The sequence below is a fragment of the Fringilla coelebs genome (assembly GCF_963513975.1).
Source record: "Fringilla coelebs genome assembly, chromosome: 4".
Taxonomy (NCBI): domain Eukaryota; kingdom Metazoa; phylum Chordata; class Aves; order Passeriformes; family Fringillidae; genus Fringilla; species Fringilla coelebs.
In genome coordinates, this window is record NC_140032.1 from 10,835,861 (window position 1) to 10,853,855 (window position 17,995).

Consider the following 17,995-nt stretch of genomic DNA (forward strand, 5'->3'; position numbering starts at 1 on the left):
GCCTGGGGATCTGTGGCAGCACGGGACACTCAGAGTTGAGGCAGGAGCTGAGGACCTCCAGACTTTGTATGCTGGGCCTGTGAGGGTATAAAAGCCCAGGAGTTCCTTTGTACAAGGTCCCTCATCAGAGCCAGCAGCTTGAACTGTTATTTTGTTGTTGCACCAAGTTTAAATTATTTTAAGGATTGAGAAGTGAGACTGTGCTATGGGAATCCTGGGGCCAGGGAGTAAAGGAACCTTGTCTGACTGTGAGTGTGGGGGTGTAGGAAGACAAGCAGGGCAACCCTGGGCTCACTGGAGCTGCCTACTGTGAAGGGGCTTCAGCCCCAGCTCAGGTGCTGCAGGTGTGGCTGCCAGAGTGGCACGGCTGGACAGAGAAGTTTACTTAACACTCTTAGAAAATGTGGAACAAAACAGGCTGATTTTCAGGGTTTGGAAATGCTGCATCACGTACTTTTGATCTGATTAAGGATCCTGAGGAGTTTCCTAGGAAATTAAGTTTTTAAACTTTTTTACTTATACAAATGCATGCTAGACAAGCTGTGACAAATCCAAAAATATATATGTACTTTACTATACCTATTACCAGTTAATAAAAAAATTAAGAATTAGAAATACAGGAGAACTTGTAAACCAACTGCAAAATAAGATGCACAGAAATGAGGAAAATCCCTCCATATTGTGCAGATGTTCACACACTAGGCAGTCCCAAAATCAATCATAGATTCTCTTATGTACATAAACCTAAACAAAAGTTGCAACATTTTATTATTGTATATGTTTTTTCTTTTTAATCATCTGAGACTGCCTTAGCTCCTCAGTCCCATGGGCATATGGGCAAGCTTCAGAAGGTAAAGAACAACCATCAGGATGATGAATGAAAAACCAACAGAGGCGTGTTTTAAATGCTTCAGCTGAAAGGCGCCGTTTCACTTCAGGTTTAGTTTTACTTGGTGGTTTCTCTTTTCTCCAGTCACGAATATGAACTCTCCCATTCAGAACTAAGATTTAAAAACAAACAAAAATCCAGCTGTTAACAGACACCCATGACAATTATACTGGAAAAAATTGTAGTGACATTCTGTGAATAAAAGACATTCTACAAATGGATCACTCAGGCAAAACCATCTGAGCTCTTTGTACAGAAACAGAAGGAAGTACACAACAAACCAAGACAAAGCAGAGACAGCACAAAGAAGCCTTGATTGATTTCCCTGAGAGATGTTTCACTGGGATGCTGAATAGTTTGAGGCACCTTTGCATCATCTTTGTAGAGGTTTTAGTCCATTTTAAATATAGCAGTTGGGATCATTTAGACTAAAATAGCTGAACTTAGATTGCAAGTTCTAACAAAAGAAGTTTCAACTTCAAGAACTGTAATGCTGCCCATGTTTGTAACTTTATGATTCCACATCTAAAATGTGATTACCAGCAAGTGTCTTCTACTATTTTCACAGTTCACTGACCCAAAAACACACTGCACCAAGGACATGACAAGTCTAATCCTTCATGTGAACCAATACTGAATTATCATTGGTTAATAAGGATTCAGCACTTTGGGCTTTTCAAATTCATTTGCTGTGTTAGGACCTCAAATTGCACATGCACACATTTGTGAATCTCTGTCAACTCCTTAAACAAGTAAACAAAACAGATGAAAGGAAATTAGCCAGAGAGGAAGAAAAAAACAGATGACAAAAAACAGTGAAAATGAAGAGGGTAGAATCTGCCACTTTTAAGTTGCCATGTCCTACTTTGATATTCTGCTTCAACCCCACCTTCTGTCTCAGACACTTGTAGCTTGGGATAGTTAACAAATACCATTCTGCATTCTGATTATTGCTTTTCAAAAAGTAACAAGTCCAGTAAAAGCTGAATATCCCACAGTCTGCCCTGGATGAATTAATGTATCCAGGTTTCCTTGTGATACACAGATCTGAACTCATACTAAGCCAATCAAGAAGCAATTTCAGCTGAGCTTTAAAACCCCTCACAAAAGAGGAAGAAAGATTAGCAGCTATTTATTATCAAACATAATTTTTTTCTAGAAAATCAATCTTGTATTGGACATGATACCTGATCTAAAGAAACTGACACTGACCAGTTATTCTAAGACCAACTTTCTGTTTGGTGTGTGTGTGTGTACATCCATCCACTTCCATGTTTTAAAAGAAAAAAAAAATCAGTGAAGATTACAAAAGAGCTGTAGCTATGTTCTTCTCTGTCCTCCTGGGCAGGAGCAATATCCTTGGAGACCACCAGAAGTTTCTTGTTATGGTGACATGCTACTAAGGGAGGAATCATGTGGTCTCTCCCCAAACCCTAAATTGACATAAATTACTGAGATGGTCTGACTTAATCCCAGACTTTTCTTCATAGGTAATGTACACACAGCCTCCAAGCCAATTTAAAATGCTCATTCCATTTACAATGTAACACATTGCAAAACCAATTTCAGCTATTCCTAATGATAGGAAACCAAATTCAGACACATAAAAAACTCTACATGACCAATTCTTTTTAATGGATGATAATTCAGGAGGATTTTATCAGCCAAGTGTACACAAATCTTCAGAGGATGCTAAACTTGCTTAAGTTGACCACTGGAAACAAACAGGTGGCATAATCAGGATTACTTGCCATGGATTAGTTGATCAGGAGACATAGAACTGTTAGGACATAACACATTTTGAAATTTGAAGCAGCTTTAATACTGATAAAACCTTGAAGATCTTGTATTACTGCAAAGCTACATTTTAGTTTTGCAAAACTTCACACTCACAAAAAAGGCCCAAAGCACAAATTACACAAAGCACACTGTCACCACACATTACAACAGGGGAAAAAAAACCTCAAACCTGAAAAACTGCTACAAACAAACCCAGCCAGCCATGCGGAGTTGCTTCTGAGTTCTTTCTGCCATGCTACCAAAGCTACACAGACACAAGCTTTACAAGCACATCAAGCCTCACAATTACAGGTTCTTAAGGAGGCTAATTTTGTTTCATGTCAGCATTTACACTTTGGGGCTTGGTGCAGTCAGACTAAGCCTCGGTTAAATGCTTTAGTAAAATTGCTCTGCATTTGACAGCCTCAAAACCATCAGTACTTAATAGGAAGAAACAAAAGTAAAAGGTCAAAGAATAGCATCAAATCAGCCTCTTAAGGCTTGTCTTTTCAGGCACAGTCAGTGCACAACATTTTGCTGATAGATGCCTTACCAATCTCATTTCATAAGAGCTTTACTAACAATATCTTGGAGCAATGGGCACATAAACAATACTCAGTTTTCCGCAAAGATACAAAAAGCAGTTAAAAAACCACCACCATAGTAATTTTTCAGTTAAGTTTAAGTGCATATAGAGGTGATAAAATAAATAATTAAGGAGGGAAAAAACCCTCAAAACTCCTTTACCTTCAAAAACTTGATGATTGTTCTTGAGTAGTGTCTGCAGGCCTCCATATTCACTTTTCAGCTTTTTCAAAATCTCTTTATCCAAGTGTTCTGCCACTTCTCTCAAGGAAAGGCTTTCTGCAATTAAAAAATGGTAGAATTACAAAAAACTTTTCTCTATAAAACCTTAATACAATTCAACTTCTATATAAAGTAATGATTATGAGCAAAATGTCAGAATTATTTGCAAGACTGCAGCAACTTTTTTCTCAAAATATGATGTATGGTATCTATTTTATATGCATATTGTAAAACAACAGCTTTCATTTTACAGGACTCCAGTCAGAATTTCCACAGTAAGACACACCTTTTATTTGCTCTGCTTTTTTTACAGTAGCATGTAATCCTCATTGCAATAAGCACAGTTTAAAAGCATGTAGTTAGAAGACTTAGTCTGTAAGACATGACAAACTACAGTGAGTAAATTATAAAAATAGATGGAAGAAAATGGAAAGATGGTAGTAGTCAGATAACTGACTGCTTATACAATTAACAGCAGCTTAACATTCTTTTTGTTCCTAAAACTAAACTAAAAATTTCTAATCATGTTGTAACATAATGGCACTTTGAAGGACTTCTTACAAACTCTTACAGAATTATAGTTAATTATGTTTATATTCTAAACCATAATATTCTTCCCAAATAGGGTAGAGTTGAGGGTTTAGCTGGGTTTGGTTTAATAAAAATCAATTCTATAATAGCATTTAAGTGTAAACCAGGAAAAAAAAAAAGGCACACCAATTTCAAAATAGTCTTCTACGTGCAATAAAACATAGTGACAAAAAAAAGCACTTTGATTGCGACTGTATTGTTCCCAGTGTTTCCTAAAAATCTATTCACAAACATGTAAACTTGCTGGAAAAGACATGTTCTACCAGCTAAAGATAGTGTAAAGGAAAGATAACCTCACCTCCTTGATTCCAGATATTCGTATTTCCACCCTGTTTATCAGAACATGATTTCTGGGGGGCTGCATTTAACAGCAAGTTTGCCACATTGAGAACCACTTCATCTACAAAGTCCCGAGGGAGGGAAGCACAATTTCTGACTTGTTCTACTTTTTCTCTGGGTTGAAATCCAGGCATCCAAATTGTACCAGCTGTCTCAGCCTCATCTTCAGGAGGTTCTGAGCCTGCTTCTTTGCACAGACCGCCACAGTGATCCTCGTGGTTAAACCCAACCCTTCTGTCACACGTGGCCACAGCACAGGTCTGACGACTGTTAATAAACTGTGTTATCTGCTTGTCAATCAGGGCACGTTCTGCAGCTGCATAGGTCCTGCTTTTCCCAATAAAGCTGACCTATTTTGGCAGAAACAAGTAAATCACTATCAGAATCCTGTAATTACATCCAGCCCCACAACTTCCACATGTTATGCAGGCTTCTCACTACCGACAATAAAATCCAATACCAACTCAATGCTCGGTAACACTTGAGGGGTTTTTAATTCCAGTCTTTGAATATTGGTGCCCCAGAAGCAATCCAGTAAACAAATCATAATCCATCATGCTACACAATCACACAGCAAAAATATTGTTCCTGACCCTCAGATTATTTACAGCTGGACACCACTTCCCACACAGAACATTTCCCTTTAAATTTCACTGCACAAGAAAAACAGCAAAATTAAGTACAAAAAAGTAAGACAGGCAGCTAGAAAAATCAAGGCAAAAAATTAGGTTTTTTCATTTCTCCATCATACAGAGTCACATAAGAAAAAATCGTGAAACATTTCATTTTTTCCCGGTTTTGTTTTTTTTAATAGGGACTATACCTATAACATTAAGAGCAGAATTCCCAAGAAAACAATGAGTATTTTTAATCTCTTTTTAGAGCATACTGTATCAAGTAATGAAGCTGACTATAGTCTTATCTTACAACAATAACAATGAACAAACGTTCATACACTTCAAACAGAACAGATTAAAAAAAATAAAAGACAAAAGCCCTGCAGAGGCCAAAATTACCCTTTTTGTTGATGGAATTCTAAGGCAATCTTCTTCCACATGAAAGCCACATACAAATCCCACTTGGGCAACAAAATCAAGATATTCTCTGTACTGAGTTTTCTTGCTTTGTCTTCGGCTGTATTTTCCATGGAAATCAAAGAAGCAGCATGGCAGCACAAAGTAACAACATGAATAGGAAGACCTACAAGAAGGATAACAAACTGCTGAACAGTAAGTTATTTCAGAAAAGTCAAAAATTTAACAAACAACCTATCAGATAAAAGCAACAATGGAATTTTTATTAAGCTACAGAGCTTCACGCAATAATATAACTTCCTCTTTCAATAAAATGATCAATTTAGTCAAAAATATCATTTCACAAAGTATTTGATGCAGCAACCTAATTTGCAAACTTAGTTTGCAGAAGTAAAACTCTAAATTACTATTGCTGGTTGTAGAGAGCTCAAGGGAAGGCAGAACCATAAGTTTTTATTTACAAGAAAAAGAAAACATAACAAAAAACCAATCAACAGCTTCACATATAAGGAATAAAAAAGTTTTGGTTTTTGAATTTCAAAAGCAAAACGCTGCACTGAATTCTATGAGAAAGTAAATAATGCATCTGCACTTCTCCACAGAAACACTTTGTAAAAATAATCAACTTGCATCAAAAGCAGCCAATCTTAAAAGAACAATTGGAACCAAAGCTAACAGTCTTTATCAAGCCTACACAGGTAATCATGGGGGGGGTGTTTGGGTGTTTTCTGCCTGTTTGTTTTTTTAATTCCTTCCACCCCACTCCCCTCCCTCTGCAAAAGTACCTAGCTGCAATCACAGGTATCCATGGAGTTAATTCATCTGAATGGTTTCCTATGAGCCAGTCAGTGTCTGGAAAGAGATGACTGTCACCTGGAATGATCATAGCTTCCTAAAAAACAGAACACAGCAAGTGAATCCTCTTACAAGTTTCTTTAAAGGATTATATTTAAAGCACTAAGCAATAATAAAAAGTAATACCAGCTGAGAAATACAAGGAGAGTGAGCACCACACACACCAACAATGTTTTCCTCAGCAATTTTTTATAGCTACACAGAAGTAATTAAGCAAAAAAACACCCACAAAACATGGGTCAGAAAAACAGTAGAATAGCAACTCTGATTAAGATATCTGGCATTTAAATATATATAAATAAATATCATAGACTAAATTATGATTTCCTGCCAATCTCCTTCTGTCACCTGTATTCCTGAACTCTGTTTTTCAGAAGGGCACCTAATTTGCTGTCTTGCAGCCTGTAGGCCTCACATAGCAACTAATCAGAACACAGCTCCATTGTTCTTTTCTCCTCCTTCACAGATGCTGCCCAAATCAAATCCTAATATACAGAACACCATTCTTCACATGCTATCATTCACATATAATAAAACAATAACAAACAAAAGAAGCCCCAAATAAAACCAAGAGGATGAATTCCCATACAGGCTAAATTCAAACGTTCTACAGTGGCTATAATGTTTGTGCCTCACAAATAAGTTTTCTCACTTTGAACCAAGTTCATCAGAGAAAGTACTGAAAGATGCTGACATCACACAAGTAGACACTCTTCCCTGAAAATATGTATGAATATTAAGATAATTATTGGGCAAATTTGAAGAAAGTTTTAGATTTGAATTTCCACAGTCCTTTAGGAAAAGTTCTGGAAATGATGCCCATAATCTCTTTTTATATAGAAAAGATATGTTTTAAGAGCTTAACATTCACATGTACATGCAAAGCAGTATCTGTATAGGAATTAAAGAATAAAATAAAACAAAACCACTAATTAGGGAATTTCAGACTATCTTGGTTACTTTCAAAATCCCACTTAAGGATCAATATGGTGATTGTTCACTTAAAATTGCTCACTTTAAATACTACAGCTCATTTTTAGATATGTATAAACATTTCTAGATAATGAATGTAACAAGTTTTTTTTGGCAGATTACTGGATGTTAAATTACCAGGCCTTTAGTGTTTTCTTAAGGCTCTTTAAACACATTGCTCATACTTCACATTTTAGTTTTGATCATTCAATTTAGGCACAGCATGAATTACCAGTGCCCCACTGCCCATTTTTACAGTCACCCCCTAATCAAATTTGTATTCACTACGTCTGACAGCAGTTTGGAAGCACAGAGTGCCACCTATTGCATCCATTTAGGTTGTTAGAACTGTACTGAACCACACAGGTGGCAACATCTACCCTGCAACTTGTGCTGTAAGTAAAGATCAAAACAAAATTAGCTTCAGGGGTAACAAGGCTGTGAGCAGGTTCTTTTTCCTTCTGTGGCTCCTGTTGCTACAGGAGCCTGCAAAATCATTTCACCCTTCCTGTTCACTGCCTAACTCCTTCCAGCATAAATAATCACTTTCTTCAGCTTTTATTATTTCTTTCTGGGCAGATGAAATGCTGTTCATCATGATCAGAGGTGTCTTAATACAGTACAACAGGAATGATGGAGCACCACAGCTTGATGTTTTGGGTTGTTGAAGCTTTTCAGTAAGATCTGCTTGCAGACTGCAGTAAAGGAATATGGCAGTTTTGGCAACTTGTATCCAAAATGGCAGGTTGGCAAAGAGAAGGCTACACAACACTGAAATCTGTGATGTCCCATCTGTGAAAATTGAGGTTCTTTCCTAATTTAATGAGTTAGCATCCTCATTGTTGAATGAACAATTCATAAAACGTTGAATGAACTTTAAACAACACTACTAGAGAATAACCACAGGTGGAAAATTCATTTACTATATTGGGAGATGACAATTTTTGACAGAACAGAGTAAGAAATTTTAGATCTGCAGAACAAAAAACCAGGAACACCTCATTTCCCAAGGGCAACTGCTCATTGGCATCATGCTCTAATGAGTCTCAGATTATTAGATTTAATCAGTATCAGAATCAAAGTGAATGTCCCCATGCTCAAATTGTTCATAAAAATTATAACATGAAACTTGAAATATATTCCCTTTTGCAGACTCCTTTTCCTGTTCATTTTTGAAGGCTTTTATTGCAATTATTTAGGTTGGCTCCTTTGAGGTACAACAAAAATTTTGCCCCCAAAACAGAATACAGTACTAGAAGGTCAGAATCACTTTCAAGTAATTATCCCAAATTGTGAGTGGCTTTATTGTCTTTTATGAACGAGTGGTGCAAACAAAGCTGCTTAATACTGATCATCTGGTAAAAAGAAAGCTTGTTTCATGGTGTGCATGTCTGTACATGCAGTAAAAAATCATACCAGCGGTTGTTGGCTGAGAAACAAGCAAGTTGCAAACATGCAAGGGTACAATACAATATTTTTCTCATAATTCCCTTTACAACTTACTTCACCCCCAAGGGATATGGGTAGCAGCATAACAAGGGACCCATGGGTCCCTTTAGACAACTGTGTGCGACCCAGTATGCTTCCTTGCACTTGCATCAATACATCCTGAAACAATGAACAAATGAATAAATGTACAGATCAGTAAGACTGACATACATTTGCATAATACCTCTAAGTGTGTCTCTGGTCCATACATGTCCCATATTTTTCTTCTCCTCACATCAATTCCTCTTCCTGGATGCTGAAATATTTGAACAACAAAAATATTCAATTTAAGTACTACTTTTTTTCAGAAATTTCAAATAGGTTCAGTAAATGTACACACTAACTTCAATTATTTCGTTCTTGTTAAAATTTAGACACATCACAAAAAACAGCTTTGCCATTTCAGCTGAATACTTTTATTCCCTTTCTTCCCTTTAAAATATAAAGGGAATAACTAGGAAACCTTAAGAATATATCTGGTTCAAAATTTTACCTGGGCACACCTAACTGAGACTGCTCTTTAAAATCTGTATCTCTACAAATGTAAACACAGAGGTGTTGATTTTTGGTTTGTTTGTTTTTAAAATATCAAAACCTTTCACAAGTTGAGTACTACTGCAGCACCCACAGGGCTCAAAGAAGAATGCTACTCTAAGCAGTCCTTAGTGGAGAACCGCCTTTCAGCTACTGAAACCCAAACATTTTTTTCCCCTGTCTGAATTAAAGGGAAGAGGAAATAGACTGGAAACTAAAGCATAAAATGAAGGATGTGTAGTATTAAAAATCCAAGAATCTTGTGCAGAACTAAGAAAAATCAATTACTAAAAAAAGTCTCATAAAACTCTCATGCATGATTTTTTGACAGTCAATGTTTGTCAGCACTGAATGAATGACTGACTGATTGATTGAAAAATCCACACAGAAAACAGCAGCTTATGTTACACAAAAGTTTTCTGGCCACACAAGAATAGAAACCTTGTGCTAGGAGAACATGGAACATTTCCCTACTCCCCCAGTGATGTCTCTTTATCTAATAAGAGATATTAATTTCCTCTACAAATTTCCCCATGTTCTCCCAAAAGTGGAAAATGCAATTTTCTGAATCAGACAGATCCAACTTCCATGGGTTTTGTTTAGTTTCACTGTTCTTTCATTGCTATTTCAGAAACTATGCCTCAACAAACTGAATTATGCTGTTGCCACATTTTTACTCCAAAAAGTACAGTACGCTGTTAGGCATTTTTAATTAAGAAATCTCAGGACTGCTTTCAAAGATATAGAAAAACATTTTATGACATCACAATTAGAATTCAGTTTGGATAAAAATAAGTTCATGAACACAACTTGTGAGAGAGAACCTATGTCAAAATTCCACATTCTTTTTTGCATATCTAAAGTACTTCATTACCTTTTCTTTTTCCTCTTAGTTTCTAACCTCATAAAAAATAGCCCTGAATCTAAATTAAATACACTAATTAAGATAAATAAATGAATGATCTAATCCTCTGGTAGGATTTTCTGTTAGTAACTAGAGTGACAAAATCCTGTTTTAGCAACATGAGTTAATTTATTTTGGCTATTTGCATGCGAGATAAAAGAAATGCATTACAAGAATACTGGCACTAGTTTTTAATAATTATTTTAAAAAGCATTCTATTTACCCCTTCTTTGTTTAGAATATGAACCAGCAAACCATTTCCACATCCAAGATCTACAAATGACTGTTTCTTGGTCAATCCTTTTTCTTTTCTCTCTTCTTCCCAAAGAATCTAAGACAAGAAAACAACACATTTTAGACTTCTGCTTTCAAGTTTCCTTATAAGAAACCTTATTGGAGATTGAAGAGGAAACCTGGAAATGCAGACTTGACAGAAAACGTTCACTGCACTCACAGGTACAATAAATGTAGAGGAAAAAAAGGAAAACCTAAAAAAACCCCAAAACAAAAAAAAAAAAAACCAAAACAGAAACCCACTGTTTATAGTGAAACAAGAATTATTTTGCAAAATATCCATAGTTTCCTAGGTGCTAAGCACATCCTCCACTCCGTTTTGAGTAATCGGGAGTTAAAATTAATCAGGGCTTTACAACTCTGGGCTAGAATGAACATAAATGTAAAATAACTTGTTAAAACAATGGGTCCAAGAGAAGAACAGTGGAAAGCAAGGGAAGTACCAAGTAAACTTCATCATTGTCCCTGCAAGAACACCACAGATGCATTTATATCCACTGCATTAAAGAAAGCACTGATGGCAGAGCTGAAAATAAACCCCAAAATATTCTTTGTAATCACTTGGTGATATACTGGGACAGATAACATCCCTTTTACTGAGCAAAGCAACAGTGTTACCTAGCAAGGTAACTGCCCCAAAATATTACACCAGCTAAGGCACCCCAAAGCTTTTAGCTAAATTCCAGTCCCTGATCTGTACATAAGTAGGTACTTTTACCCAGATATATAATCCATAATTAATAAGTGGGTGTTTCCCTGCAAAGCATGGATTAACCTTTACCATTTTCCAACTCTTTTGCCTTCAATGATAAGTTAGAGACCACACATTCATAACTCTGCACTCTGATTTTTCACTATGACTACCAAAAATCTTGAAGAGTATTTAACTATGAAAATAAGTATTTGTAACATTGTCAGTTTTGCTAGAAGGAAAAAAGTTCAAGATAAGCACAGTCTGCTACTGTCATGGATTATGGTTTTAGATTTACCAATCATTGCACTTTGGCACTCCCAGGGAGTATCCCAGAAATCCCTAATTATCTCCTTCACAGATCCTACCTATCCTCCAATTCCTGCAGAGTTTTTCACAATACAACAGCTATGCCCTTGGCCATGCCCCAGGATAGTGGGTGATGTATGATTGGAAAATAAAATGAGGTCACATGCAGATGCCATTACCCCATAAAAACTTAACACCGGACCGACCTTTTCTTAATCACCTGTGTAATGTACTTCTAAACACTGACTTCAATACACCATCAAATCGATACCTGAACATTTTGCAGCAGGTTAGGTTATTAATACCATACTTTGTTTTCATTTACATAAGCTGCATATTGAATGAATTTAATAACTTTCTGAAAATTACTGCTATATTAGCCAAAACATAATCACTGCAAACCAACATTCACATGTACAAAAATGTTATCACTTCAGAATTTTATTGTGGCTACAACTAAATTCCTTATTTTCAACACTGAATATTAAGACGGTGGTAAAAATGGTAAAGATGAGTCTATTACATAGCTATTTCCATAAGCCAGTATCTAAGGTTCTAAGGGGTCAAACACTTCACTAGCAAAATAAATTAGTCCTCAATGAATATTGAAAATGAGCCAACTTACTCAGAAATACTGTTTTAGGTAAGATGCTACAAGTATAGTTCAATGTAGACATGCTCTTACCAGACCCTGGATGGAAAACAAAAATATGTGCCTGCCTTTTAAAAACCTAAAGTTTCTAAAAACTGCAGGTGGCAGAATTTTCCTTGAATCTTAAGTAGATAGATGCTTGAGAAAACTTCACCAAGCATTTATCTGCACTTCTAGCATCTGCAGTTGACCTTATTACACTTGAAGATGGGATTTGAGCTGAAATTTTATCAAAAAAAGGCATAGCTGTGGAAAACCTTTTTTATTTGCTCATAGTATAAAATGAACAAGTAATAGAAAAATTTATAAATCAATCAATCCTAATCTCGAATTGATCCATCCTATCACTTCTACATGAATACTTTTGGTTTTTTCACTTAGAAATAAATAAATCTTGTGTATGTAGATGACAAATTTCCTGAGAGAAGACTGCAAATCTTCATCATATCAACACGAAGAAGTTTTTGTTTACCTCTAAAATGATCTTCTTTAGAGAGGTTCTATTATCAGGAAATATAACCTTACGGCATATTATTAGGTAAAGCAGTTCCCTACCAGCAAGTAAGTGGCAATAGCAACATCTTCATAAACAAATTTCTCAGGATCTGTCACTTCAGGCCACACCTTCAGGAAAAAAAAAATAGAATGAAAAAATAGATAAAAATTTATTTTCTGCATCATCTGAAATAACCTCAAAAATGCTCAGACAAAGCAATTTGGATACTTATTCACTTTAGTAGGTTTTTGCACTTCACAGATTTTGCATTTTAATCTCATTAAAACACACCCACAGAATATAAAGACTGTTTGATTCAACCAAACAATAAAATTTCTAAGAACATTTTGGCTCCACATGTGCAGGTCACAAGCAAACAGCTCCATCTGTTCTGTAACCGACCATGCATCTTTCCCTTAACTTTCTCACAAGAAAAAAAAAATCTTATCTATACTTCTACAACACTGAGAACATGAACATTTGCAAATTTCTTTTCACAAGGGACAGACCTAGAATTATCCTGGCACAAGAGAACATGAAGAATCAAAATCTGAAGTAGGAAGACAGAAAGGGCAAGATTTATTCCTAAGTGTTACTTTGTAAATGAAGAATTGAAACAAAGACTAAAATGCTCAACTGCAGCAATTCTACTGCAGAACTAAAGTTGTCTTACATAGGAGAGGAGAATTAGAGTTTTGGGTATCTTCCAGTTAGTACAGAAATATTAACAGTAAAACATTTTCACTCTATGTTTTATAAAAGCATTTACCAATTTTTTTTTGTTTGCAGCTAGAGCCAAGTTTGCAAGAATACAGACATTGCCTCATACAGCACTCTGTTGCTCTTCAGGATATCCAGAATAAGAAAAAAAAATTACAACACTGCTCCTCTACTTCAAACACATATTAACATAGTATCCAAAGATTTTGGAGAAGGAGGTGTTTTATTTACGCCTTATAAAAAGTGGATGACTATTTATTCCACTGACCTACTGCTTCCTTTTTATCACAAGTGATACATCCTGGAAAATTCCTAATTCCTCCAAATATTTATTGTGAATTTGGCTCTAAATCCTGCTTTTACAATTAAGTTCTTCCAAGTACTGAACTGCTTTATTCTCTATATATGCCAAAGAAAACCCCAAAACACAAAATCAAAAAACATACATTATAATTCAATTGCTTCTTTTATTTAAAAAAAAATATTGAAAGAAGCAGCTTCATTACATAAAGTAAAAGAAAAAAAAAAGGAAGGATAACATTACTGCATTTATTGCTTAAGCTTACCTTTACCATCTGTTTGTACTTTTCTTTGAGGTCCTGATAAACCTTGCTGTATTTTGCTACTGAAATGAGTGAGAGTGTACTTTTAAACTCACTGGCCTTTTGCTCCACAGACCATTTAACCAGTTTGGACAAAAGTTCATTTCCAAGCCATGCTAGTTTGGGGTACACAATTCCATCTGAAAACCAATCTTCTGGAAATGGAGCTACAACAGATACAGACCTTAAAAACAAACAAGTAAACAAATAACTTAGTATAAACACAAAGTATAAACAAGAACTTAGTATAAACAAACTAAAACTTAGTATAACCAAAATAACTTTGTTTAACTTAGTATAAACAAAATAACTTAGTATAAACACAAAGAGAAAACAAGGATGAAATGGAGAAAACCAGCAGATCAGAGATATAAAACTAGACTGGAGAATAAGTAAATAGGTAGAGAAAAATGGGAAAATAAACCAGTGAAATTACTGAATAATGTAACAGCTTGCCCTGAATTTTGTTTACTCGTTATCTCTGAATTCAAACACAGTACAAAAGAGTCCATGCTGCATTTAAAACAATAAATGAGGACTCACAGATGATGAGCAACCTGATCTCACAAGATAGCCAAACACTAAACAGTGAAAGCCAACATTTCAAATTCCTGAAAAATAACAGGCAAAATTAAAAGAAAAATATATCCATTGTCACAACTTGTTATTTCATCATCCCTAACTTTATTCAGATTTTATTAGAGCATCCCCAGATGCTCAGGACCAAACTGAATGGTCTACATTTCAATGACTAAACCTCAGGCATTTACAGCAACTGTGGTTTGATCCTCATCCTTACTAACATGCACAGACCCTTCTCACAGGCACTGCTACATCCTTGTGATCAGAAGAGGCATATTTTTTCTAGACCACACATGGCTACAGTCAAAGTTGACATTCAGAAGTGAAACAGATTTGTTTTACATTATTCTGGGTATCGTAGATGTTTCTTTTTAGAGAACACTGTGCACTCATATCACACCACTACTCTATTTTACTAATCAAGCAGAAAATTATAAAATCTGAATTGCCTACATACCAATATTAAACCACTATGTGACTCTTGCAATAACTTTCTGTTTGCTTCTTCTCTGACTCCCACACTTACCATTCCTCATCCTTTATGTGTTTAAGTTGAATTTGATAAATATTGCACTTTTTAACCAGGTATTTTCCTTCACTGTTTTCCTCCAAAGGCAGAAAGGTCACAGTTCCATTGTAAACATCTGAAAAGATAAAATAAGGGTTTATTATTAATGTCTGTAGTGTCTGTATTCTCGCAAACGTGGCTCTAGCTGCAAATAAGGGTTTATTATTCCATGGTGCAACCCACCCTGGTTAGCACCAAAAATGAACTTCTGCCTGCAAACCAGCAAGGCCAGATCTAAGACAATAGAGAAAGGAGCACAATGCCAGGAATAGATCTGTTTCTTGGTGTTCCTGACATCTGAAACTACTGGATGATTTGAATTCTCCAAATTTAGCATTCTATGGCATGATGCTCCCAAAATATCTAGGGCTGACCGGGAGTATTCATTTTCATCAGATCTAACTATTTTAGTAAAGACTAAACAGTAAGATTTTTCTAGCATATTAATATCCTACAGCAAATACAGAGTCCTGGAAAGCAGGTGTATATGCAGCATTACTTCCTCTAAAAATTAAAAAAATCTTTTCAGCTATTGTTTACCCAGGGTGACTTCTTCAGAATAACTTCTTAAGTTCTCAGTTTTGAAAATGTTTTTTAATTACCATCAAAACAAATCTTCTTGCAAGTAAAAATGCTACACAATCAGCTTTCAATGGACTCCAAAATTTTCTGAGTTAGACAAGAAAGAATTAATTAGCAATAGAATAAGTGTTAAGTCTTGCTATCTCATCCCATCCTTAACAATTCTACTTCTAATATTTTTTAATTGTAAAAAAAAATAATTTAAAAAATCTCCTAGACTTTTTCTTAGAGACAGACTTCATAGATGCAGCTCAGGAGCATCTTCTCTTAGCATCAGAAGAAAAAATAAATCAAAACTGCAACATATAATATTTTTTTAAAGGCACTAATTTTTTGAAGGTTTCAAGAACACCCCAACTGTGGCCCACAAATGACTATGAGTCTTTGAATTGTAAGTCGAGCAGTTTCTGGAGTTCTCATTCTTTCCAAAACATTATAAGACTATAATTTAATTCATATCAGCATTTTTCCAAAATTTATCTTAAAAATGGTGTCAAGTTTTACCCTACCCTTTATATTATCAGGATTTATTGGAGCGTATTACCATCATACAATGTAAAAAAACACTACAAAGCAAAACAAAAACAAAACAAAACAAAAAAACCTCACACACACAAAAATGACAATTAAAAAAAAAAAAAAAAAAAGCAACAACTTGAGATTCTTTCCTAATGTGAAAAATGCTAATCCCTTGTTCTTAAAATTTTAGAAATTTAATAGTAATAAAATGGTTATAAAAGTAGCAATAAAAGTAGAGCAATAATAATTTGGATAATTTGGATTAGGACAATATGAGACAACAGAAACAAAGAGTTATGGGCATCTGGGTACCTTTTTCTGGGCAACATAAGCCCGAAAAAGGACACCCGTTAACAGAGGATTAACTCTTAAAAACAATAATTTGTTGCATATTTATACACATCATACACGATGCATAAATTCTATTCAAACAAAGGATTCTGTCTGGTCAGCATCAACTTTTTCTTAATCTTAACGGCGTCTTCATAGTTGAGCAAGGCAGGAAGAAGTTCGTTTCTTCTGATAAGAGAGCAATAAATTCTCTTTCTCTGAAAGATTTAGGTGTCTTGTGGCTGCTATTTTGCTGAGTCCTTTCTTTAAAAAAAAAAGTATCGTACATAACACAGTTTCTATTTTAACATTATAACTTAAAACTATATTTAACACACTACTATGTTAGAAAGCATAACATTCTAACATGCCACATATAATATTCATTTTAATATTTGCGAAAAGCCAATCATAAAATATGCATTTTCCACATTAAGCAATACTAAAGAAAGCCGATTACAATTAAGAAAGCCGATAGAGACACTTCTACTTGTCCAGGCAGGTGTCTAATCTGTTCAGTAATTCCAACACTACAGTCAGTGCTGGCAAAGCTGTCATGAGCTCTGCACCACGAGCGTGGGCAGCTTACTCGGGGCAGGAGCTCCTGAGTGTCACGGCTCCCCGGCCTCTGTAATTTGTATTTCAACTGCTGAAACTTCAATGCTTCCTGGCGCAACAAAGGAACGTAAAAATAAACCCTAAGCACACGATCGGGACTAAACTCCGTCCTCTTTCCCACAAACAGGGGAGAAAAAGCGGCGTTTCTCTCATCTGCGAGACAATCCCTGAGGGGACAGGTCCGGGACAGCCCCGGCCCCTCACAGCCGCGTTCCGGGCCCGGCCTCCCGCCGCCCTCAGCGCCGTCCCCGCTCACCTTGCACCGCCAGCTCCCGGGCCGGGGGCGCGGCGGGGCGGCCCCGGGGCAGCAGCGTCCTCAGCACGGCGCGGAGCTCGCCGGGCCCGCCCCAGGCCGTGAGGGGCGGCGGCAGAGCCAGCTGGCCCCGCACCTCCCTCCAGAGCCGGCCCAGCTCCGCGGCCCCCGCCGCTCGCCCCTCCTGCCCGCCGTCGCCCCCGCCTGCCCCCGCGGTGACGGTGGACGGCGATATCTCCCCGCCCTCGCCGAGCGGCACCGTCCCCTCCGCCTGGATAGCGGCGCCGCTCAGTCGCCTGTTGGCCACCTGCGGCTTCTCCAGCCACACCCGCACGGCCGCCCAGAAGCCGCGGGGCAGCGCGGCGCCGCCGGGATCCCGCACGGCCGCCGTCCCCACCGGCCCCATCCGCCGCCCGCCGCCGCCGCGCCAGGAGGCGGAGCGCGTCGCAGGCTGCTCCCGTCAGTTCCCGAGGTGGAGACGGCGCCGACCTCAGGTACGTACCGGGTTCCCTGACCCCCGCCTGCGGCTCTGAGGCTCCAAGTGCCGCAAGAGACCGCTGCGGTGCCGTCCTGCGGCTGAAAACGCG

The 17,995-nt window shown here is 37.1% G+C and overlaps 2 protein-coding genes across 2 annotated transcripts in view; one reads left to right on the forward strand and one right to left on the reverse strand.

Annotated features, from left to right (window-relative positions):
- Positions 1-257: 257 nt before the first annotated feature.
- Positions 258-17,882, reverse strand: TRMT44 (tRNA methyltransferase 44 homolog). Its single transcript, XM_084205290.1, has 11 exons — positions 17,412-17,882; positions 15,065-15,182; positions 13,921-14,140; positions 12,694-12,762; positions 10,416-10,523; positions 8,939-9,010; positions 6,225-6,331; positions 5,422-5,605; positions 4,365-4,755; positions 3,416-3,532; positions 258-1,001 (listed from the first exon to the last, which is right to left on the reverse strand). The coding sequence occupies exons 1-11, from the start codon at positions 17,812-17,814 to the stop codon at positions 769-771; spliced, it is 2,022 nt and encodes a 673-aa protein (XP_084061416.1). The 5' UTR covers positions 17,815-17,882; the 3' UTR covers positions 258-768.
- ACOX3 (acyl-CoA oxidase 3, pristanoyl) overlaps positions 17,824-17,995 on the forward strand; it is a 31,837-nt gene continuing 31,665 nt past the window's right edge. The window contains exon 1 of the mRNA XM_084205288.1: positions 17,824-17,902. The gene's annotated coding sequence lies outside the window, so the exon portion shown is untranslated. The remainder of the gene's footprint in view (positions 17,903-17,995) is intronic.